The sequence below is a fragment of the Nycticebus coucang genome, chromosome 18 (genome assembly GCF_027406575.1).
Source record: "Nycticebus coucang isolate mNycCou1 chromosome 18, mNycCou1.pri, whole genome shotgun sequence".
NCBI lineage: Eukaryota > Metazoa > Chordata > Mammalia > Primates > Lorisidae > Nycticebus > Nycticebus coucang.
Genome location: NC_069797.1, coordinates 53,030,212 through 53,053,236, shown reverse-complemented (window position 1 = coordinate 53,053,236; position 23,025 = coordinate 53,030,212). Strand labels below are relative to the sequence as shown.

At 51.7% G+C, this 23,025-nt stretch overlaps 3 protein-coding genes across 6 annotated transcripts in view; all 3 read right to left on the bottom strand.

Moving 5' to 3' along the window:
• The window catches only part of HOXB3 (homeobox B3), a 55,748-nt gene extending 33,271 nt beyond the window's left edge, over window positions 1–22,477 (bottom strand). The window contains exon 1 of one of the 3 annotated variants that reach the window (XM_053570130.1): window positions 22,339–22,477. The gene's annotated coding sequence lies outside the window, so the exon portion shown is untranslated. Of the gene's footprint in view, window positions 1–270; window positions 361–8,068; window positions 8,211–22,338 lie in introns of those variants that run through there. The other 2 variants (XM_053570127.1, XM_053570132.1) reach the window with 2 other exon arrangements.
• HOXB5 (homeobox B5) lies at window positions 9,193–13,186 on the bottom strand. The gene is made up of 2 exons (XM_053570135.1): window positions 11,084–13,186; window positions 9,193–10,420 (listed from the first exon to the last, which is right to left on the bottom strand). Exons 1-2 carry the CDS (start codon window positions 11,643–11,645, stop codon window positions 10,173–10,175), a joined length of 810 nt encoding a protein of 269 aa, XP_053426110.1. The 5' UTR covers window positions 11,646–13,186; the 3' UTR covers window positions 9,193–10,172.
• On the bottom strand, window positions 13,667–22,834 carry HOXB6 (homeobox B6). Of its 2 annotated transcripts, XM_053570140.1 has the most exons (3): window positions 22,339–22,834; window positions 15,588–16,112; window positions 13,667–14,563 (listed from the first exon to the last, which is right to left on the bottom strand). In XM_053570140.1, the coding sequence occupies exons 2-3, from the start codon at window positions 16,000–16,002 to the stop codon at window positions 14,304–14,306; spliced, it is 675 nt and encodes a 224-aa protein (XP_053426115.1). In that variant the 5' UTR covers window positions 16,003–16,112; window positions 22,339–22,834; the 3' UTR covers window positions 13,667–14,303. The 2 variants fall into 2 exon arrangements, with proteins under 2 accessions (XP_053426115.1, XP_053426116.1); XM_053570141.1 differs by lacking the exon at window positions 22,339–22,834 and having other exon boundaries at window positions 15,588–16,274.
• Between the last annotated feature and the right edge of the window lie 191 nt (window positions 22,835–23,025).

The window sequence follows — 23,025 nt, the reverse complement described above, 5'->3', positions numbered from 1 at the left end:
TGCGCTCCCGGGGGTTCTGTGGCTGGTCGGCCGCCTTAGCCTGGCAGCCACAGGTTGCTGGCCTGACTTCTTGCTGCCCAGCACCCCTCCACCGTCCTGGGCATGCCCAGCCCGTCAGAAATAATCCACCTTTTGTCGGGCGGGTAGGAAGGGACGTAGCGATAGAGAGAAACCAAAAGGCAGAGCGGAGGCGAGTCCCTTGCACATCAGTAGCCGACAGGCTCGCGGAGGAGAGGAAGGCCCAGAGCAGGAGAGGGCAAGAGTACTCACCCGGCACTCCCCGTGCCCTCCCGGCCGCTGCCCTGCCTGCGGACTCGCTGAGCTCGCTCTTGTCCACTATCTTGTGTCCGGAAAACCGACTGCAGCAGCCGGCACAAGGAGCTACGGGCCTCCGGAACAAGACTTTTTTTTGTGTGTGTGTGTGTGTGTGTTTTTGTTTTTGAAGCGCAAGATTTTCGTATTAATCTCATACTTTGGCAGTCTTTGTTAAACAGCTGGGCGCGTCACGAGGCTCTAGAACATTTTAATAATTTTTAGACGCCGTGACCTGCGGTTCACCCCTCTCTGGTCCTCCCTCACGAGCAGACAGTTACTATAATATGCTCTTGCAGTTAGCTCCGTCATGTTGAATTTTGCCTAGGTCATTACTTGGCAGAAAAAATGATAGAGCAGGAATCTGGTTCAGCTCACTCCCTCCAGCTCCACTTTTACCCAGAAACTTCTCTTTTCCTCACCTGGCCCTCACCTCCCAAAAGGTCCCATTGGGATAGGAGTCAGCCATCCCTGCCGTCCCTGCTTTGCTTTTCCATCATTTCTGTATTTTTGTCAGCTCTGCTTTCAGGGAGAGGGTAGAATTCGATGGGGGACACTTTCAAGGCCTGAAAAGGAGGCTGGCACAAGGAAAACGGAAAATTTGCCTGGGCATCTTTGCTCCATCCAGAGAGTAGGCCTGAGTCAGAGGCTCCTTCCCTTGACCTTCTCCCTAAATGCCTGCACTAGTAGGGCCAGTATCTGGACCCCTTTGCACACTCCATCTGCTTTATTAACTCCTCTAGGTGCCAGAGATACATCCACTTTTGGAAAAAAAATTGGAGACTCCAGGGCCCAGAAATGACCCCTTCACCTCTTGAGCCAAAATTTATGCCCATAGCCCAGCAAGATTGAGAGAAACAGCATCCTCAGAGAGAGACTGGATAGCACAGGTCGAAGGTGGACTTGGCTTTCAGAGGCTTTAATTATCCTTTTAAAACAAAACAATACTCCCCCCCCCAATTTCTTATCTGTACAGTAACTCCTTTGCCTACTACCTCCATTACCACCACAGGAAGTTAACAAGCCAACCCCGGAGACATTTTAAATAGTGATATTTTCTTAGATTTGTCTCCCCAGAATTAGGATCTGGGGGATTGCCTACAATACACTTCTCCCTTTCTCCAGCCTCCTGGGGACTAGCAGAGGTGACTCTCCTTCTATGTAGTTTGAGTCTTGAGATGGAGACTGAGACTAGGTTTAGGCCTACGAAGAGTTGGCAGAGTGGTATCCCCCTAACAGAGAGGTCTGGAAAGAGCTCCCCTAAGCACTCAACTTATTCTGGATAAGTCTGGATATTCTGGTTTCTGGATAGCAGAAACCACCTCTTCCCTATCTGGAGGTCCCTCTAGCCAAGACCATGCACTTCTCCAGTATAATGCACAGATCCCTGAATTTGCTAACATCTTGTCCTGAAAGGGAGGAAAAGGAGACCCAGGGGGAATAGGAGATGAATTCTTCAGGCTTTGATCTTTACCTCCTCAAGACTCCAAGAATTCTTCCCTGACCTAACAGAAACTGACCTGAAAATTAAGTAAAAATAGGGATTTGTACCTAGTTGGTTTGGTGAAAAACAAAACAAAACAAAACCTGGGGTAAAATTGATTTAAAATTTGATATTAAACTTTTGTCTATTCTCACCATATTTCAAAAGGTTTCTTTACAGAAACTCTTAGGTTATCTCCATTCTAGCAGGACAAACACCCACAGTGCACCTTCTATATTAAATGCTTGGAAGAGAATATGAAGACTTCTCATAAAGCAGCAGTCATTTAAATACCCAAAATAGGCATATGCCCTGGTGTTATAATTACAGAGTCTCTCTAGGCACTTCGCTTATGAGTTAAGCTTAATGCATGGAATCAAGGTTCATTTCAGGTCGCCTGTTTCAACTCCAGTTAAATAGATCTCCCTTAGGCCATTTGGTATTTTTCCTTGCAATTTCCCCTCCCTTGTTCAAATAGGAAGAGAGGGAGTCAAGATGAACATACTGGGAGAGAGTGAGAGAATTAACAAGCTAACCTTTCAATATCCAAGTTCTTAAACCCATGCAATTTGGAGAGAGGAATGAGAGTCTGGAAAGCCTCCAATACTGGTGGTGGTCATGAGCCCTAGCTGCCTACACCCAGCCTTGGGGTTAGAGGATATTGAAAACAGACCAACCTCTCTGAAGGGAGGGAAAGGGGGAGAGAAGGAGCTAGAAGTTTGGGCCATTTAGGGCAAGCAGTGTTGATGAGAATCAAACCTTTACCATGGACGCCTTCTTTGGCGCAGACAAGCGTCCTTACAAAGATTCATGGGTAATTGAATTTTTAAAATGTGTGTGCGGCTGGATAGTTTTTAATTAAATTTATTATGGTGATTCAAAGGTTGTCTTTGGGAGAGAAAATGCACGAAGGATTCAACATGTCCTGGGTGCTCTTTTGTGCAGCTTCCCTTTGGGGGGAAGAATTTCTTGCTTCCTCACTTTCTCCTCCTCCAGATATCTGCCTTCTCCCTGCCCACTTCAGCTCCCCACTTCTCCCAAGTCTTCCTTACCTGGAGCATCCTTTTCTCTCCCCTTCCCCCTTTCCTTCCTCATCCTGGCCGCTAGACGACTAGAAAGCTGTAAACTTTTGACCCTCCAACTTTGCGACCCCTCTGGCAATAACACTGGCCTCACAGCCCAGGGTCTCATTCTGCTTGGCCCACTGCAGAAATCCAAGCACAAATAGCCTTCCTTACCCCTCCCCCTTTGCCAATGTTCTCCAGCGGTCCCACAAGGCCCTAGACTTGGGGAAGAGGAGTCTTTGCTATTAAATCTCCTTGGGAAATGCCACCAACTCTACTTCCCATATTTTCACTGATCTTATGTTGGAATGCTAAGGAGGGCTTTTGGCCACCCACTCTAAATGCTTGTCCCCAGGGTGTGGCCAAGATTGCTGGGAAAGGGTTCCTATAGGCTGACCGAGAGAAGGGTATTACTGGGGCGAAGAGTGGGGAGAGCTTCGAGCAGGGGCTTCGAGAGAGCAGAGGGAGCCACTGTACCCATAGGACTGGAGAGAGAGCTCAGCGTCCCAACAATGCAGGGCCCTGGGCCACCTTGCGAGGCCGATCGCTGACGCCTCGGAGGCCTTAGCCTGGCTGTGAACTTGGTCTAAGGCGGACTCTACTGGTAGCTTGGGGACGTTACAGGCTCTGCCGCTCGTTCAGCTTGGCGGCTATGCGGATGACCCGCACGCTTTCGGTTTCCTATTCGCCCAAATATCTCCTCCCAGGCCCCCCCGCCTCTCACCGTTAGGAAAAGTTTCCGTTTTTTCGTCCGTAAGGGCCCTTGGGAATCGGAAAGGGAAGACTAGAGAGCGAGTTAAAGAGATGCACAAAGAGAGAGAATAGAACAAGTCTGCAGAAGCCCCTATTTAGGGGTTATGTTTCAAATCCCAGAAGAGAAGACCCCCCCACGCGCTGACACTTTTCTTCCACTTCTCCCATAAATGTTTCTTTTCATGCTGACGTCCCACATTTCCATCTGCCCTGGGACATCTCTTGGTTAGGCAAGCCTGTCTGGGACTGGCTAAGCACCTTTCCCCCACAAGACGCATTCATCCCTACCGAACAGGGCTGCGAGGTCAGCGATCGCTGCAACCCAAACCAGCTGCCGTGCTAAGAGGCTGCGGACTAGGCTGCAGCTGCGGGGGCTCAGCCCAAATCCATTCCCAGAGCGAGGCCAGAATGCGGCCCAGCAGCCTGTAGGCTGTGTCCAGTCAGCAGAAGCTAAAGCATGCTGCAAAAAGTACATTTTCTTCTCCAAGAAGGATTTAGAGAGAGAAGAGACAGGACAGGCGATGTCCAAACCATAGAGAAAAGGAAAAAGAATGGAAAAGGGGAGAGAGAGAAAAATTAACAGTTGGGCAGGAGGTGATTTTCGGGTCTGACAGGTGCCAAACTGCCTGAAGTCCAATCCTCTCCAGGCCCCCAAATTCTCCTCTTCCTCTTAGAACCCACAATCTAGGTCTCAGTGAATTCACTAAAAGAGAGAACGAAAGATACACCTAAACCTGTGGGCACGCCCTGCCCCTGGCCTGGAGCTGCGGAGGTGGCTGCAGTAGTGCGGCAGGACTGTAATGTATGCGGCCCGCTGCTCGCAGCCCTTGTAGGCTGGCGCTGCGGCCCCCGTCTGCTGACCTCTGTGTGATCCCAGACTCTATGAATTATTGATGAGATATGAGCGTTGATTTCCCCTTTCAGGATGCAAACTCCATTATATTGTTAAAATGGCGATTTAATCGTTGAGAATAGCTTTGGTGTGGGTTTTTTCCCCCAACTCATTTGTGCCTCCTTCCTTTTCATTTAACTCTCTTAATTAAATCCTTTAACAGATTTTAATCACTTTTTGGAGGGAGAGGTAGGAGAAAGGGGAAGACCATAACATCATCACTACCAGCAACAAACGGGACACGGACACTAAAACAAAACAAAACAAACCCAAAAACCATCAAAAGTTTTTTACCTTTGGAAAGTTGAAAGGAAGGTGAGGAGGGGGTGTTAACCCCTCTAGAAAGGTCGTGGTGGTAACATCCACCAGAAACACAGCATTGGAGCGCTACCGACAAGGAGAGGTCAGGTGGGGGCCTTCAAGAACTGGCCTGGGGGTGTTTAATTCCACCCCCTAGGAGATGTGTGGGGAGTCCAATTGTGGAGACTGAGTCACTCTTACCCTTGCTGAGAACTCCAAGTACTTCAAGCTTGGGGAGGACCAAAGGATTTGGTGGAAAATAACTCTCCAATCTGGGCCTCTGGGCACTTAGGGAGAAATGTCCATTCTCTGTAAAGGGCCCCTGTTTCTCCCCTCCCCTTCCCATCCCAAACAGCTCCGTTTCCAGCCTTGTCTGGGTTAATTAATATGTATGTGTAACAGCACTGAAGCAATCGATAAATCCTGCTGTGGGCAGATCCCAGTCTCAGAAATCTGATTACTCTGAGAAACAGCCCCAAATGGAGAGGATTACCAGTAGCTCCTCCCCTAAAAGAGAGGACTTGGTTCTTTCTAGTCCTGTCCACTAAAGTTGACCAGGTTAGTCCCCAAGTTGGGGGAGCCCATGCAAGGGAGACCAGTCCTGGGAAGGGACTGAGTTTGGAAATTGTGTCAAGCATCTGTCTTCATCTTTGCTCTGAATCTTTGGCTTCCTCCTCAGTATCCAGATCCCAGGGATAAAGAAACCTGACATATGAATGAGCTTCCTTGTGGATTTCCCCATTCTGTCCACAGCCCTCATTGGATAACTTCTGACAGTCAGGGAAGGGTTAAACGTCCCTGCCACAGTTATGGAGAGGAAGCCGATGAAATATGGGCGCTTAGAACTCCAGGCCCAACTGGCTTTCCTGTTTACAGTTCTTTGTACTTCCTCCCACCCCTTGGCCTGGGAGAAACAAAACAAAACAAAACAAATAACAAAATAAAACAAAACAAAAAAATCAAAATCAAATTGCCCACTGAGTGATGGCCAGGCTGGCCTCTTATGAAAAAGGGAAACTACAGCCTTAATCCTCAGCTGTCACGTCTTGGGGCCAGTCCCAAGTTGAGGATTTAGCCCGAGGGTGTTAGCTTATAGTTCAGCAGGGGAGAGGAAGCTGTAGGAGAGGAGATACAACAGAGCTGAGGAGAGAGCAGAGCAGCTTCCCCAGAGAAAGAAATTACTTGAGGGAAGGCGGGAAGGGAGGGGACAGGTCTGGAGCATACGATGGAGTTCTTTATAACAGAACCCCCTTCACACCTCTCCTCCCTTCCCCAACTTGTCCTAGTTAGGGTTCAGGAAGGAAGGTTGCTCAGAGAGCCAGAATGGGGAACAAGAAAGCCCAGCAGTAGGATGTCTTTGCTAGGATCTGCTTAGAGAGAGGAAACCCTCCAAGGGTTTGGTCACTGAGGCGGAAGTGGGCACCCCTGCCCAGGGATACTGTTTGCCATTCCAGAAAATCTGTCCAGTTATGCCCAGCCCAAGTACCGGGGCAGTCATCCACACACACTCTTTATCTGTTTGCAACTGACATATGAGGGGACCAAAAAAACCCCAAAATCTTCAGGGGCAGGCCTGGTTAACTAGGGTTTAGGAGTCCCGGGAAGGCTTCCAGAGAGCGAAGCACATTACCATCATGAGACCAGGGCCATGTTAGGAATGGGGTCACCTGGAGGTCCCAGGTCAGATCTCTCCCTGCTGCTCTCTTCCTTGAACCACTCTTAACCCCTTTGCCTTGTAGACAGTGGAAGCCTGTGGAGCTATGCCTCCATAATATATTAGTATTTTAAATGGTGCTGGGGATCTTTTTGGAGCTAACCAGAGTCTCCTTCCCAAGAGATACAAATGCCCAGCATTCTTGGGATGATGTATCTTCAAACCAGGGCGACTCTGCTTTCAAAACCTGTTAAGATTCTCCTGCAAGACTGTAAGTCAGGCTTGGGCAGAGACTGAAGGGAACAGAGAGTGGCTTCAGGAGAAAAAAGAGAGGGGGAGAGTTCCAGTGTCCCTTAATGGGAAACAGGGAGGCTCATGACCCAATGATCATAAGCTCCTTGAGGTGCCACATGTCCAATCCTAGGAACTACCCATGGGAGAGTTGGTGAGCTAATCAAGAAATGATGGACTGATGAAGGGAATAGTGACAGAGTGGTTGCCCCGCGGTCTTAAAGTGGGGTTGGGATGTTTAACTTGGTGAGGAAGAGGACTCTGACTTTTAGAAGAAGGGTGACTTTTCCTTAAAAAATAACAGGCCCTCTTGGTTCAAATCCTGAAGTCCCTCTGGTTTGTGGTGGCATAAAACAAAGGAGCCTTTGAAGGTGTGCCTAGGAGAGAAGAGGAAAGAAGAGAAAAGAAAAACAAAGCGCCTTTCCAATTTTCTCTCCTAGCTCCTGAATCTCTTTTTTCCCCTCCTGACAGTTAGGGGGTGGGAATTTGAGTTCTTGAGCAGGTTTTATTTATGAAGGGCTTGCCAGAGATGTATTTAAACACCCAAATCTTCTCAAGAGAAGAAGCTCTCCCCTGCCCCTACTCCTGGCCAGGCATTAGGTTTTGGATCGGAAGGAATTGCCTCTCTCTGCACTCCCTACTCTGACCTCACGATCCTACTTAGAGTCAAATAGAAGTATTAGCTTGGGACCAATATGCTGAAGGTTGGTGTAAAAGGGCTATGCTCCCCATTCCGGACAGCCCTGGTGAAGCAATGGAGAACTGGAGGGACCCTCTTTTGTAAGGTTCAAAGATCTGAAAGTCAGCAAGTACCCCAGGGCAAGGCAGCCCACAGCAACCACTTCCCCTGGTGCTTTTTCTTAGCTCAGATATATCCAGATAAAAGTGTCCAGTGGGCACCCCCACATCCCTGAAGAGGGAACGTCATAAAGTTTATTTTCCAAGGGTGGAAGGATATCTGTGTGAAGATACCCAGCAGAGAAGTAGCCCCCTACAGCGGTCCCTTCTTTCAGTAATACGCACCCCTCATTATTGCCCCCTAAGTTTCCAAGAGCACTGAAAGAACGTGGAGCTCACACAACCCCTTTTCTGTGATGAGTCAGACACTCCTGTAAATAAAAACCAAACACCCAACGCTCTGAGGCCTTATGGAAATGAATGCCCTCACTTTGGGCACCCAGTTTTTCAGAACTGGATGTAAAAAACAGGCTAAATTTCCCTTACATCATCTCACAGCCCTGCTAGAAGCAAGATTTCCTTCCTCCAATCCCAAGTCCCAGAATTGCAAGGGGAGAAAGCGAAAGCTGGAAGCTACTTACTGCGGGAGTGCTGGCCCGGGCCTCCGCTGCCTTCTGGGCTGATCCGGCTGCTCTAGGCTGGGAGAGCGCTCACCTACCTCTGCCCCCTTCCCCACCACAGCGAGCAGTTAAAGTGTCACTTAACATTCTGGAGAATGTGAAATATACCGCGCGGTGTCAACTCCCCAAAACCATAAAACTAACTTTATGGATCTCACGTGACTTTCTCGAGCCAGTGAGGGGTATCTGCCTGACTTCTCGGCGATTTTTACGATCTAACTTCGAGATAAAACCCTATCCATTTGACATCTAAATGTCATAGCGACTTTTGGGATAGTTTGCTATGGACAAAGGGGGACAAAGTCAAGGGGTGAAGGGGAAAGAGGGCCCAGTAGAGCCTCCACGACCCTCGGCAGCCTCCTCACCAGCTCCCCTCCCCCCATATCCAGTAAGAAGTTGAGCCAAGCTGGAAGGGATTGACCGGGTAAGTGTCCAGACTTGACTCCTGTGCTCAGGGTGGAGGCTAACTTGGATGGAAGTGGACTGGGCCCTGGCCATGGGCTAGTCTGGCTGGAGGGGAAACTAGGGGTCTTTCAGGAAGAGCCCCAATTCCTAATCAAGAAGGAAGATCAGTCGGCCCCTGCAAAGGAGTCCTTGAGAAGTGTAGACAAGGCTGAGTGAGGATGAGAAAAAAAACTTTGAAATTGAGCTGATCTTTTTTTTTCTTTTTGCCTTAGTGGCAGAATTGAATTGGGATTTGGAGCAGGGAGCTGGTCAGGCCAGGAGCCTCCTGCTTAGGACTTAGGCCCAAAATATGTTCCCTAAAGAGTTTTCCAGAGGCTTTGCTAGCCAGCTGATGGAAAGCCAGAATGGAGTCCAGTTCAGCCTTTCCCATGCCCCAGCCCCACATGGGGTTTCTGGGCCCCTCAGTCCCCCAGGCATGAAGGCCTGTTCCCTGGCCCAAGCACTCTTGATCAAGCCAGGCATTTAGGTAGCTGACAGTGGCTGCTGGGAAGCATCCTGCTTTCCATTCCCTATACCCCAGATCTATTGAAAATGGTCTAGAATGTTCTAAGGTGTTCCAGTTGATTGGACAGGCAGACCCCCCACACACACCCAGAAAAGACAAGTGGAAGGGCAGTGTGGTGGGGAAAACATTTATTTGACTTCAAGGAAAGCTACAAACAAATACCAAAAGCGAATCACTGAGACAGGCCCGGCAAAGACAGATTTCACACGTAGTACAGCATCCACTCGCTCACTACAAATGGTCTTGGAATCGAAATGGGTAGGGAGGAAAAGATGGGTCTGACCTAGACTATTCCCATATTTACAAGCTTTGGGCCCTCTAGCCAGACCTATGGATTCACAGAGGAATACACAAGACACTTCACACTGAAGAGTATTTTTGTTTCCTTATACTCCCAGACCAGGCCTTGTGCGGCCTACCCAGGCGGCAGGAACTTAAATCTTAACTGTTTTCCTCCCCTCTTCTCGGCATCACTCCTTTGATCCTGCCTACCCCCTTCCTACCCCAGGACCAAGTCCCTGGAAGACCTGGGTCTGGGAAATGGGAAAGGAGGAGGAAGAGGAGGGTGAAAAAGAGACACAGTCATGGACTCCATCTCCCAGGCCAGCTCAGCTGGGCCTGAGACGCGGCACTACCCCACCTCCAATTGCCGCCTCTTAGAGAAGTTTCCAGCTGAAACTCAAAATACAGCAATTATCCTTTTATATAAATAAGTTAGAACACAGATGGGAAGGGGAAAGTTCACATTAAACATGCGAATTTCTTTTTTCTTTTTCCCCGGGGGGAAGGATTGCAACCACAGACACGAACATTCAGAAACATTGGCAGATTTGGGACCATCGGAAGGGAGTGGGGAACGTGGAGGGAAAATAATAATTATTATTATTAACAATAATAACAAGATAACCAGTCCAGGAGAGAGGGAGCCACAGGAAGACCTAAGACCAAACGAAAAATCGTAACACAAGGCCGGGGCAAGGCAGGCTTGTGGGAACCGGTCCCCAGCGGGCGGGCGGCTGCAGCGGGGAAGATTTAGAGGGGCTGGGACTGGGGTGACGCGGGCTCTTGGGCCGCCCGGGGCTCCTCTGGGCAGGCTCAGGGCTGGAAGGCGCTGCCGGCTGTAGCCAGGCTCATACTTTTCAGTTTGTTGTCCTTCTTCCACTTCATGCGTCGGTTCTGGAACCAGATCTTGATCTGGCGCTCGGACAGACAGAGTGCGTGGGCGATCTCGATGCGTCGTCGCCGGGTCAGGTAGCGGTTAAAGTGAAACTCCTTCTCCAGCTCCAGTGTCTGGTAGCGTGTATACGCGGTCCGGGCCCTTTTCCCGTCTGGCCCGGTCATATCTGGAGCGGATAGAGTAGAGCCGCAAGGCAACTGTTAATTCCGGTTAAGGGAGGGGGCACTGGGTAGGAGGGGGGCGGGGGGAGCAGGACCCAGGCGTCCCCAGCACCCAGCTCACCGCAGCACCAATCCTCCCTACTCCAGATGCTTACACCCAAGCTGGATGTCTGCACCCCCTTCTCCTACAGCCCCCACTTCTGCCGGCAGCTAATGCGCCCGGCTTTGTCTCTTGCTCCCTGCCAGAGCCTCACCCTTGGCTGGGCTCAGGCGGCCGCTCGCCCCGGGAGGGAGGAGAGAGGTTGCACTTTTGCCCTGGGAAGCATTTTACTGCTCTCCCCTTCTTCGCTAGCGGCAATCTTAAAATTTCAGGGGTAAGAAGGACCTTTTCCCATATTACATAAAGCCCATCCTTCATCCTAAAGCTGGTGCAAAGCGAATAAAACCTAAGCCGAAGCTGGAAACAAATTATTTAAAATATCCCCCTCCCAGATAGAGACTCTGTTTGGCTCTGTCCACAAAGCCCTGAGGACCCTCTTAGAGACTTCTCCCCCTTGGAAAAATAAATCTGTATTTGAGGAAAAGCCAAGCTCTCCTTGCGCCCCCCCCCCCCGCCCCAATGCAGAGAAGGAGAGCTGAGAAGACAAAAAAGAGAGAGAGAGAATTACCATGGCTGATGTGAAGCTTCCTCATCCAGGGGAATATCTGCGGAGTCTGCCCCTCCGGCGCGGCTGTGGAGGTGGCCATGGGCTCTGGCTGCGCCCGAGCTAGGCTCGGGCTGCTTAGCTGGCTTGCAGCTTCCTCAGGCTCCGAGGACGCGCTGGCCTCGTCTATTTCGGTGAAATTGGCGCTGGAGCTGGCCGGGGTCGCCTGGTCGGAGGGGGACGAAGCAGTGGGCTTGGCGCCGTGGCTGTCGCCGTTGGTGCAAGGCAGGGACTCGGGCGAGGACAGGGAGCAGCTCGACGCCGCTTGCCTGAAGCGGGGCTCCTGGGCTGGCGCGGGGAAGGCGCGCGAGCTCTCGCCCACCGCCCCAAAGTGGCTGGAGGAGGCCGAGGAGCGGTTGACGCTGAGGTCCATCCCATTGTAATTGTAGCCGTAAGAGCCGGTGTGCATGGCAGCGGGATCCCTGTAAGAGCCGCTCAGAGAGCTGCCACTGCCATAATTTAGCAACTGATAGTCCGGGCCATTTGGATAACGCCCCGAGAAGGAGTTTACAAAGTACGAGCTCATTTGGGTGATTTTGGAGGGCTTGATTTGTGGATCGTGGTCGTTATAACCCTGTGCTTCACGATTTATGATGTATTAATGAATTATAGCGATGCACTGTACTTCGTTTTGCTATGTATGCGGCCAAATATGGGGGGGGTTGGAAGGGGGATGGGGGGGCGTTAGGGAATCACGTGCTTTTGTTGACCAGTCGTAAATTCTCGCTGATGACCTCAAGAGGTAATTCATGCTCTATGGTTACAAATAATGACGATCCGAGAATCGTTAGGGCCGATTCAATGTGAGCCTCCAAGAGAGGGGGAAAAGGGAGAAGGGGGAGAAACAAGGAGAAGGTTGGCGTTGGCCTCTGAGCAGAGCGCGCCACCTCCCGGCGATTGGCGGGAGCGCGGGCCCAAGACCTCTATGGCGGCGGCTGCAGCCTCCCGGCTGACTCCCCGCAACCGCCGGGAAAGAAAGAAACCCTGGCCGTGGCTCAACCGTAGGGTTGAGCATTTTAGAGGAGGGGGTTTAGCTTTTCATCCACTTTCTTGGGGGTAGGGTTAGTCTGTTTGTGTCCTTCTCCCTATCATCATCATCATCATTTTAATTCTGGATGAGACATGATCAAAGATTGAATAGCTTTTTCCTTTACTTGGGCTTTGCAAGTCTCCCAGTTGGGGCGGAAATGGGGGGAAGGGTTGGAAGTTGTATGTGAAAAACAATTATTGCAATGGGTATCCCCCACCAGCTCAACCGGGCCTGCTTCCTGGCAAAATTGCAGAGGACGGTCCACAGCGCCCAGGCCGAACGCGAGCGAGCAGGGCTGAGACGGAGGCTTCAAGAAGCAGCAGGAGAAGCTTTCACTTCTCCTGGGCCCCATGGAAGTTTGGAATGCTCTTCCTAGCCTCCTTCTTGTCCTTAGCCCAAGCCTGGGGTATGGCAGAACAGTACAGGGACCCCAGAGAACAAGCACCGCTGAACCTAAGCGGCCTACTTGCCGAAAGGATTGCAGCGGTTACCGCATCAGCAGCGGCTTGGGTTTGGGTGGTAACGGCTGAGAGTTTGGGGTTAAAGTGAGATCCCTTGGCCTCCTGATTATTGGGGAGCCCCACTTGAGGTCCCTTGCTGGAGGCTGGGCAGTTTGAGAATTTGTCTGGTGGCCCACCGCCTTCCGGAAAAGCGGTTCCGAGGACAGCAGTCTTGCTGTGAGCGCTGGGCTGCGAGAGACCACCGCAGCAGGGCCCCTTCTGCCAGGCGGCTATTTTCTTTAAAAATAAAAAAGAGAGAGGGAGGGAGGAGGAAGAAAGAAAAACAGTGTCAGCAGCTTGCCACCTGGGTGCGGGTGGGAGCGGAGAGAGAATGGGCCATTTTGGGTTGAGAGGATGAGACCAAATGCCCCATCATCTGGCCTCGGTCCTCGGATCTCCAAGGAACGAGGGAGAAAGTCAAACCCTTCCATCAGTGCATGCTGGCGGCTTTACATTCCTCTACTTGAGCTTCTCCTTAGGTAGGAAAGGGCACCTAGTCTCTTTGGCTGCATGGTGGAGAGATACCCAGTGGCCCCATTTTTCTGTCTCCGGAGCCACTGGCCACAAGCTGAGGACCAGGACTGGAGGAGACCTGGCCATGTGGGAAGGCCAAAGCCAGGTGCCTCGGCAACCATGAGGATAGAAAATCCTGCAGAGGTGCCTAGGCTCTCCAGGCTCAGACTTTGCAGGGGCTCAAGATTGGGGACCTTTGGTGGCCTCCCTCAGTGCTGTGGACAAACAAGGAAAAGCTAAAGAATGACGTCCCCTTTCCGTCTCTGAAGTCTGCAGGCGGAGAGGCAGTCAGTTGTGAGCCTCAGCACTGTCCAGGCCCAGATCTGGGGCCTGGAAGGGACTGATCCCTCCAGCCTTTATCTCAACTGTAAGTTCCGAATTGAGTGGAGCGCACTGGGGAAGTCCCAGGCTGCCCAGGGCTCCCACCATAGGACACAGAGTGGGTGGGGGACAATGAGAGGGGAGAGAAGAAAAAAAAATGGCAGGGGAGGATTGGAGGTTGACTGAGTGGCAAGTTTTCACGTCTTTATTATTATTATCATCATTATTAATAATATTAATATTATTACTGAAGTATTTCACGTCCAGAGCTAAGACAAGACTACAAACACAACACATAGAAAATTAATAAAATAGAACTTTGTTTTCTTCTGAGGCTCCTCTTCTTAGCTTCTAGGTAGTATGTGCTCTTTCCAGTGGCTTTGGGGAGGGAGTGGGAGAGAGGACAGGTCTGGGGTCAGGGAGTCTTCGAGGCCCCAGTTGGGGGACAGCGAATCTATCTTTGAACCGTGCACAGGGACATGGACGAAATGAGACGCGACACGAACAAGAGCACTTTGCTCTGCTTCCAGGAAACATCAAGTTCGATCCTCAGTTCTCACCAGGGAGCCTGGTCCGGCCGAGCAGGTTTCTCAGGGAGGAAGGGGGGTCGCGGGGTGCAGGGTGGCTCGGGGCACAGCCTCTAAGCACCCGCCAAGAGCTCTGCGGGCAGGGGCGTCCAGGACAGCGCTGGGCCCCGCCTGTCGTGAGCTGGAAAGCAGTTCTCTGGGCTCCTCCACCCGCAGATCCTTCTTGGGGCTCTCCAACGCCCTAGGCTCCCTACAGGCCTCTCCCTTCGCAGCCCCCTCCCTTTCCAACACCTTCACTCGGCTGGTTTTTCTTCCTCCTCCTCGGCACTGAGCTGAGACGCGCTGAGCAGTTTGCTCTCTTTTTTCCACTTCATGCGGCGGTTCTGAAACCAGATCTTTATCTGCCTCTCGGTCAGGCACAAGGCGTGCGCTATCTCGATGCGCCGCCGCCGCGTCAGGTAGCGATTGTAGTGAAACTCCTTCTCCAGCTCCAGCGTCTGGTAGCGCGTGTAGGTCTGGCGGCCTCGCCGGCCGCTGGGCCCAAAGGAGGAACCTGTTACGCAGAGTGGAGACGCTGAGGCCTCGGGTCACAGTGCCCAGAGCTCCCCTCCCCCTCTCGACCCTCAAACAAGGACTATAGACGTCCCAGGATACCCTCCACTCTCACTGTTCTGTGTCCCCCTTTTCCATTCCTCCAGCGCCCCCTCCAGATTCCCTCCTGATCTCCTAGGCAAGTGCTTTCTATCTAGATTCTCTGTGGGGGGAAGGGAGGAGCAGTTTGAACTCCCACCTGAGCCTGGGGGGAGGGGCTGGCCAGGTGTGTCTGTTCCTAGAGGCATCTTTTCTTTCTTTCCCTTTCCATCCATCTAGGACCCCGCCCCCGCCCACCCAATGATAGATTCAGGCCCTTAATCGGTAATGACGTGAATCGATCTATAGTCCACATTAACGGCTCCTCACTTTGGTGTCCCGCTAATGGACATCAATTGGGATTTAAGGCGGACAAATACTCCAACCAGAGACCCAGGCGCCTGTTTCTCTCTCCCTCTCCCCCCTCCATCTGGTCCCTTTCTCTTTCTATGGCCTATTCTCCCTCTCTTCTCTGACTACCACCCATTCCCTTGTGCCTCTCCTTTACCTAGCTCCCCACCTTCAGGGAAACACAGTCCCAGACAGACCAACTCTCCCTCCCAGTCACACACACCCCCCATGACGCACTCAGTTTTAAATGGAGCCTCTTTAGGTGGAGGACACCAGAGCAAGGGGGCCCAAAGGAAAACAAAGTCAGTGACTGTGGCCCCTGCTTCCTTTCTGGACCTGGACTCTGACCTGGCGCTGCACGGGAGCCCACTTACTCCCCCTGGCTCCCTGTGTAGCTGGGACTTTGCAAACTTTGTAACTCCTGCAGACCCGAGGACAGAGCGGGGAGACCCCATGCAGGCGCCCCATCTTCCCCTGTCTCCTAACTGAGAAGCCCACCTAGCACCCTAAGGGAGAGTGGTAGGGGCGCAGTCTCGCTGGTTGTCTCCGGTGTTGGGGAACCCAGGGTCGGACCGGCAGCGGGAAGTGTCACTCACTGTTGCACGAATTCATCCGCTGCATCCACGGGTAGACTGGAGTGGAACACTTCTGTTCCTCGGTCTCGCCGAACACGCTCTTGTCCTGCGCGCAGTCCGACTTCCGCGGCTCGGGGTGGAACCTGGGAGGCTCGTCGGCGCCCGAGAGCGCGCAGGCCGACTCCTTCTCGCGGTAGAAGGCCGGCGCCGGCCCGTAGTCGCAAGGCGCCGCTCGGCCGTAGCCACTGGCGGCTGGCGGGTAATAGGAGGAAGTGGCAAAGCTCTTGTCCTGGCCGGGCCCGGGCCCATAGGGCGCCGGGTAGTGTCTCAGCGGGTCCGCATAGCCCGACGAGTAGAGCGGTAGCTGGCCCAGGAAGGACTCCTGCCCGCTGGCCAGAGTGACGGGGAAGGTGGAGTTCACGAAATAGGAACTCATTGGGAGGGGAGGCGCGCGCGGCCGCTGCTGCTCCGCCGGGTTTATGATTTGTTGTGTTTTATAGTCTGAGCGCCGCGCCTATTAGTAGTATATCCGAGATTGGGTTTTAGCTGAGGGGGGATGGCGAGGTGCCAGTGAGGGCCAGAAGGAAATACAACCATCTGATCCAACACTGACCAATGGCAGAGGCAGGAATTGTCAAATAGCACCCTGGAGGAGCGCAGCCCGCACGAGGGACCGGCGCACAAACCTATCAACCTTTTTTTCCCTCCTTCTCCTTCTCCTTTCTCTCTCTCTCTGTCTCTCTCTCTCTCTCTTCCCTCCTCCCCCCCAACAACACAACGCGTCCTGTTTCACCTACATAGAACCTGCAAAGACGGGCTGTGCCTTTGAGGGAGGAGGGAGCATTTGGATTGAGACCACCTCATCCCCCAGTGATTAAATAAATATATGCCTCCCCTCACCCCACGAAGGATAGGAAAAAGTTAATTGTGTTTTCAGAAAAGTTAACCCCTGCGTTACTTGGGCCCTTTGCCTCTGGGAGGGGTGGGTAAGTGTTCCTGAATGAATCTCCTTTAGAGAGGACTAAAGGAGAAGGTTTGTTTCTAGGATGTAGTGTTGGTAGAAGGTGATGAGAGTTCTCTGATTTCTGCACCATTTCAGAAAGAGAAGCAAAGAAGAAACACCCTCCTTTCCAGGTTTTGAAAATCATTTCTTCCTGTTTATCAGATCTGCTCTCTCTCCTCTAAACCTGGGTTTATATTATTCCTGCTTCTCCACAACTGTTCCGGTCTGAGGGGCATATCAGATCCCACCACCTGAAAGATCCAGAAGAGGGGGAAATGGCAGAAGGTTCTTAGCCCCAGTTTCCCCTGTGGCTCTGTAGTCAGCCTAGGAGCTTCTTGGAAGGCTGTGGCTGCTGCTGCCCAAGACATCCTGCCTGGTTGTAGTAAGCAGCTGCACACTCTTGGCAGGGGAAGAGACATTGGGGGAAAGGACTAGCCCCCTCCTCACTTGGGGATATAAAGGGTGAGGGATAGTCTTCAGCCTATATGGCTTTATTTGTCTGATCCCCATCCTGCCTACAACCCTCACTCCAGTAGCCCCTGGATACTCCAAAAGGCATTAAAAATATCCTGGGTTCAGATTTGTAGAAATCAAGAATGCTCAAGTAAATCTGGGCACAAGGAAGAAATTGTTCCTCTTGCAATTGTGAGTCTCCAAATCCTCCTGATTTTTAAGGCAATCAGAGGACCACCAGAAGAGAGGAGTCTTTTCCCCTTTTCCAGTCTGTCTAGAAGCTGGCAGTTCTTTTTAAAATTAATTCTTTCCCAGGACTTGGTTTTGCTTTAGTTTTATAAGGAGAAAGGTGTTCCGGTCCTCCTGGGGACTCAGCAGGCAGTTTCCAACCATCAGCCTACATCCCCTTCTACTTTCTGTTTCTCAGCATCTGTACAATCCCTCCCATACCCCACATTTGGATCATCAACTTTGCTGCCTTTCAAGCTTGGGTGTGACGGTGTATGTCTCTGGTTCTATCATCCAAGGAAAATGAGCATGGAGCACAGGGTGGGAGACAGGACCACAATGCACAGGCCATCCAGTGCAGGTTGACAATATTCCAATCTGGGAACAGGAAGGGGGCACAATGTGGGACAAAGTCTGATGTCTGGCCAGACTGACCCTCCTCTGCCTTGTCCTCAGGGCTCCCTTTATGACTTAGATCCGCCCACTGGAGATGGTGCAAGACACTAGAGAAGGTGGTACAGGGCTGAGGTTGAGTGACCAAGGGTGAGAACTTGATTGGTTGCAAAATAGTCTCCAAGGCTCTCTGAACTCAGGGCAACTTTGAGACTGTACTTTCATGGCAAAGTGGCCATCCTGGATGTCCCTCCAATCACTTCCAAGCCGGATCCCACTGGAGGTTGGGGAGTTGATAAGATTTTAAAAGAAGAAACTCAAAACCTCTAATAATAAAAAAATTTCAATGTCCCAAATCTAGCTATGGTTGGGCTCACTCTTACGAGGAGTAGGGGCTATACGAACCAGATAGGGAAAGAGTCATTGCATGCACCTCCCTCCACCCTGACACTAAGACTGAGCTCTGGGCCTCAGTCCTCTCTGCCCCCTTGCTGGACACAATGTTCCCATCCTACCACTGGGCAGTATGGTCCCCCCCCACACACACACACAGAGTCTGGGCAAAGTAAGATGAAGTGAGGAAGGGAGCCCTTCCCTGTGATAGAGGCAGGAAAATAATTGCCTTATTCTTAGAATCACAACTGCCAAATTAACCTCACCTCTGCAGGTTGCCTGTTGGGAAATGAAGCCACTATGTGAGGGCCTGCCAGGGCGCCTGGAGTCGGGCATGAAAGGAAATAGCGCCTCATCGCTCTTATCTAAGCCCAGAGGTATTTATGAGCGTTTATTCATCTGATCCGTTTGTTTGGGAAAAAGAACAGGCAGGCAGAGTGGGCCAGAGACTGCCTGGTTTCTGGAGCCAGATCTATTCGAATCTATCTGTGTCTCAGTCCACCTCCGTCTGTCTCTGGGGTAATATGTAAATACACAGCAGGCACAGCCTTCTGCTAGTTTGGTGGTGTCTATGTTCCCCACCTCAAGGAGGAAGTGTATCTTCAGAGCAGTAGATATAAACGTATACCAACTCGTGAGTACATAACAGAGGTATTGTACAGATAGATACACCACAGGCAAGATTTATAATTGTAATTTTCTTGGCTGTGAATCTGCAGTCCTGTGGGCAAGCACACACATTCTAACTCCCAGGAAAATGTTTCTTAAGTTGTGTTCAGTTCAGAAGTAAAATTCTTCTTGAAGGGTAACCTCAGGGAGGAGTATTTGCCTATATGTATGTGTAGTGGTGGGGTAAGTGGGGGTGAGTAGGGATTGTCCAGGCTTTCCATTTCCTCTAAGCTACCCCGCCTCCAAGCCTCCTATACCCAACCCAGCTCTTTGGGTTCTAGGCACCTTCACCTATTCCCAACTTTGGCTGGGGTGGGCCAGATGAGAACATCTCAACCCAGTTCTCTCACTGGACTTTAATTCTCTTGAGCTTGGGGAACATAAATGTTCCCAGAGGTACCCCTGTGCTTCCTTCCATAAGCTTGGAGGAGGCTCTTTATATGAGACACTTTGTCCTAAAATTGGCCTGTCCAAATTGAGTTACAAGATCTCATTTCCATTATGCAAATGAGCGGCATCCTTTCTGATCTTGGGGGGTGTGGGCGATGGCTCTGAGCCGCTCTGTTTGTCCCCCACACAGGTCCATAGGCTCCCTAAGAGCCCTGAAGGATTTCAATCCGGCAGCCCGACTTCCTCACCCTACCTGTCTTTCAGATTGCTCAAAAGAAAACTAATCTCCTAAGGGCCCAAGCCTTCCATGTTGTCTCCCTCAGGGCTCCCCGAAGACCCAACTCACTGAGCCGAGCCTTCTAGCTGTCAGAAAGTCACTCCGCCGCGGAAGAGCTGAAAGAGCTGCTCCAGAGGCCCAACCTCAAGAGGCTCCGAGGGCGCGGGGGTGGGGGGGCTGGGGAGGGTGCCCCGCAACTGCAGCGTTTGCCTCCAGTACTGCTAGGCCCCTTGACCTCGATAGCTTCGTTAGCTCCGGGCCAGACCCTAGCAACACCCCGGCTTGCTTGGCACCGGAGGCAATTTCCTGGAACACCCACCCCTCGCCAGGAATTAGGGCCACAGTACCTTTAAAGGAGAGGCCAGAGCTTCCTCCTGAGACTTGAAAGCCTAAGCTAATCAGTAACCCGTGAGACAGGGGCCAATATTCAAACGCCGCAGCAGAGGCTCGCACTGCCGCCCTCACCACCCCCTTCTGGGAAAGCGGTCGCGTTAAGTGGGTGGAGGGGTGCGGTAGAAACGGAAATTATGGTGGGTTCCTTAATGATTTAGCCCCAGTCCCACTCCCGATTTCCCCCCAAAGCATATTTGCGTCGATTTCGCTAGAAACGATCGAGAATGGGGGAGGGGATGACACTTGAGACACCCTCAGTTTCCAGAAAACTCGGTTCAATTCCTTCACCACAGACCCACCAGCCAAGGAACTGGCAAGACCAACCAGCCAACCGGGAAAACACAGACTCGGTTTGTCTTTTGACAACCGAGTGGAACTGCCTGGGCCGGCGCCTTCCCCTCCGGCTCCTTCCTTTAGCTGAGAAGAAAACCAAATAAACCTTGAACAGCCTTGGCCTCACATCTCTCCAGCGCCCGGATCTTCTCCCGAGCCTTGGTGGGGAGGAGGAGATCGTGATGGTGGGGGTTTTGATGGGTCTGTTCTACCCTCAACCCCTTGGTTTAGGGTCCCTTGCCCGCTGAATGTAGCATCAGTCCTCTTTAAATACGCCCTGGGAAAAGCCGATTCCCCTGGTAGCCACCAAGTTTGGGGCTGGGATGGGCGGGAGACAACGTGCAGTATGACATTGGGGATGGTGGACTGGGGAGAAATGTGTTCCATTCTCTAATCTACACCCGGGGACCAAGATCCAGCAGGGAGCGTCGGGGTGGGCCGGTTATCTCCCGAATCTTCTGTGCCTGGGGCTTCAGGCGTCCGGCACTGCATGAGCAGTGCCTTGGGGCTTGCGGAGCCAAAGCCGCGTGTCTTCGAACGGACGGTAGATGGCAGCAAACCGCATAATTTGGGTCAGAGCAAACTGTCTTAAGGGAGGATTTATAACCTTCCAAGACTACTGGAGAAAAAGACCTTTAGGATGGGTGGGTTTGGGGGAATTTTTCCTTTGAGGCTAGGCCCCGAGTGCCTTGGGTGTTGGCGGAGAACGTCTCTCGCTATGAAGCCAAGTGATACCTCTGGTGCCCAGTCTGTGCCTGTGCCTAGGATATCTACCTGCGCCCCCAGGGCTCCCCTCCCGCGCCACAAGTGGCTGCCGTCCGTTCCTCTCTTGAGAGAGCCAATATACACCCACCCCTACACACACTCCCCAGGCTCCTCTGTTCACCGGCAACCAGACGCCCTAGGATGAACGCCCTGCATCTGGTTTTAAGAAAGAGAAAAGCAATCACCTATTTGTGCAGACAAAACTAAATCACAGTCTCTCTTGCCCTCCTCGCCTAGTATCACTTATCTCTGGGCTAGAAGCTTCCCCAGAAGCTCTGTCACCCCACTTTTAAGTCCTTGCCTCAAGGCTTGCGCCTTCTTCCACCCCACCCGCTACTTTAGGAATCTATTTCCCACTCAAAGGTTGTCACCTCTCCCCTTCCCCAGGAGGCCTGACTGGGGGATGAAATCTGGGCGCCTGAGGTACAGGACTAGCTAGCTGTCCAAGCTCAGCGCCAGTCTAGGCTTTCCAGTTCGAATACCATCAAGTCCCATAACTGGGTTTTCTTTTTCTTTTCTTTCTGTTTTGTTTTGTTTATAAGTCTAAAACAACAACAGGCTAAACGGCTTTTTCACAATCACCACGTTTGGATAAGTTTGAAATGTTTCCACATCAGACATACACACGACAATCTTCTTCTCCTCCACCAAAATCCACACGACCCATACCAACACAAGTAACAAGTCGATACAGTACAGAAACCAGCACGCTGTGACCTACCGCGTTAAAACCACAAAACTGTCTCCCTGCAGAGCGAAGCTCCTTCCTGCGGGAGTGGCCAGAGACCTGGGCATTCTCCGGGAGGCTTCCTGAGGGGGGTGTCTCCCGCGCTTTGGGGGCTTCCACACACAACCTTTTAATTTTAGAAATGTCACCAAAGAGAGACAGTGAACACTTTTCTGTGAATTGTTCTTTCTCTGTCTCTCTAGCTGCCTCTTTGCCCTTGCCGGCCTCTGCGGAGATTCCAGGCCCTACAGAGACCAGGACATCCCTTAGCGCCACCGCCCCGAATGCCAATGCTGCCGGGAAACCGCCGACATCCGCACCAGGCAAGAGAATTCCAGCCCGGGAGCAATTGGGAAAGGACAGGGCAAGGAAGGAATGATAGGAGGGAGGGGGCAAACCCACAGAGGCCATAGCGACTGGCTTCTTCGGGTGCCGTAGAAGCCAGACACCCCCATCCTCTCCTTCGCAGTCCCCCCTGCTTGAGCCTCTCCTCCAAGCTTAAAAAGGCGACTTAGAGCTGGCCTCGTTGCCTCTTTCTGTTCCTCCTCCCATCTTTGACTGGGCTCCCCCTCCAGGAAGCAGCCACCCCTCTCTCGCTACCGAATTTCCTGGGAAGCCTCTCCCTGCAGCGCCCAGAGGTGGGGTTCAGCCCCGTCTTGGAGGGGGGGAGGAGGGAGAAAAACCCAAGCCCCACCCCCTACAAAAGCCATGCAAACGAACAAGAAGAAAATTGTAGAATCTCCCTTACCTTTGCAGATCTTGGGATTTTTCCCCCCTCCGTATTGAAAGGGATGGAAAGGGCTGGGGAGAAAGGAGCGTTCAGTTTCTTCTTCAGCTTCCAGATAATATTGTCCCAACCTGAGAGCCGTCGCTTCCCCTTCTCTGACTTGGAAGAGAGGGTGTTTCGCTTTTCTGACATTTGCATAGAAAATGGAGTAAGTTCTGGCTTTGAAAAATGATATCAGGCTGCAGTCCTGGGCAGATTGTCCATTTACCCTCCATGATGACTGAAATCCCAGATCAGCAAGCAAATTAACTTAGAAATCAAAATTATTTTTGGTTCTCTTTTGTGTAATTCCCACCCCTCCTTCTCTCTCTCTTTTCTCTTTTCTCCCCCCTCTCTCTTCCTCTCTCTCTTTTGCTCTATTGAGCTGATATTGAAGTATAAAAATATCAAGAGGCTGGAGCCCTGAAGGACGACAGTGCTCCGACCTAGGTGTGGTGTCCAAAAGAATGCTGCATTATAACCACCAGGGAAATGATAAAAAGTTCATGTTCACGATCGCCTGGCCACATGACCGGCGCTGGCCAATCGCTGTATTCAACCACTCATAAACTTCTATCACAAAGTTGTAAATTTTCATAAAACAACAAGGAATTTATTGCATTTCTTCATGGCTGCTCCACCAGCAACCCTTTTCTCAGTCGCCATCTT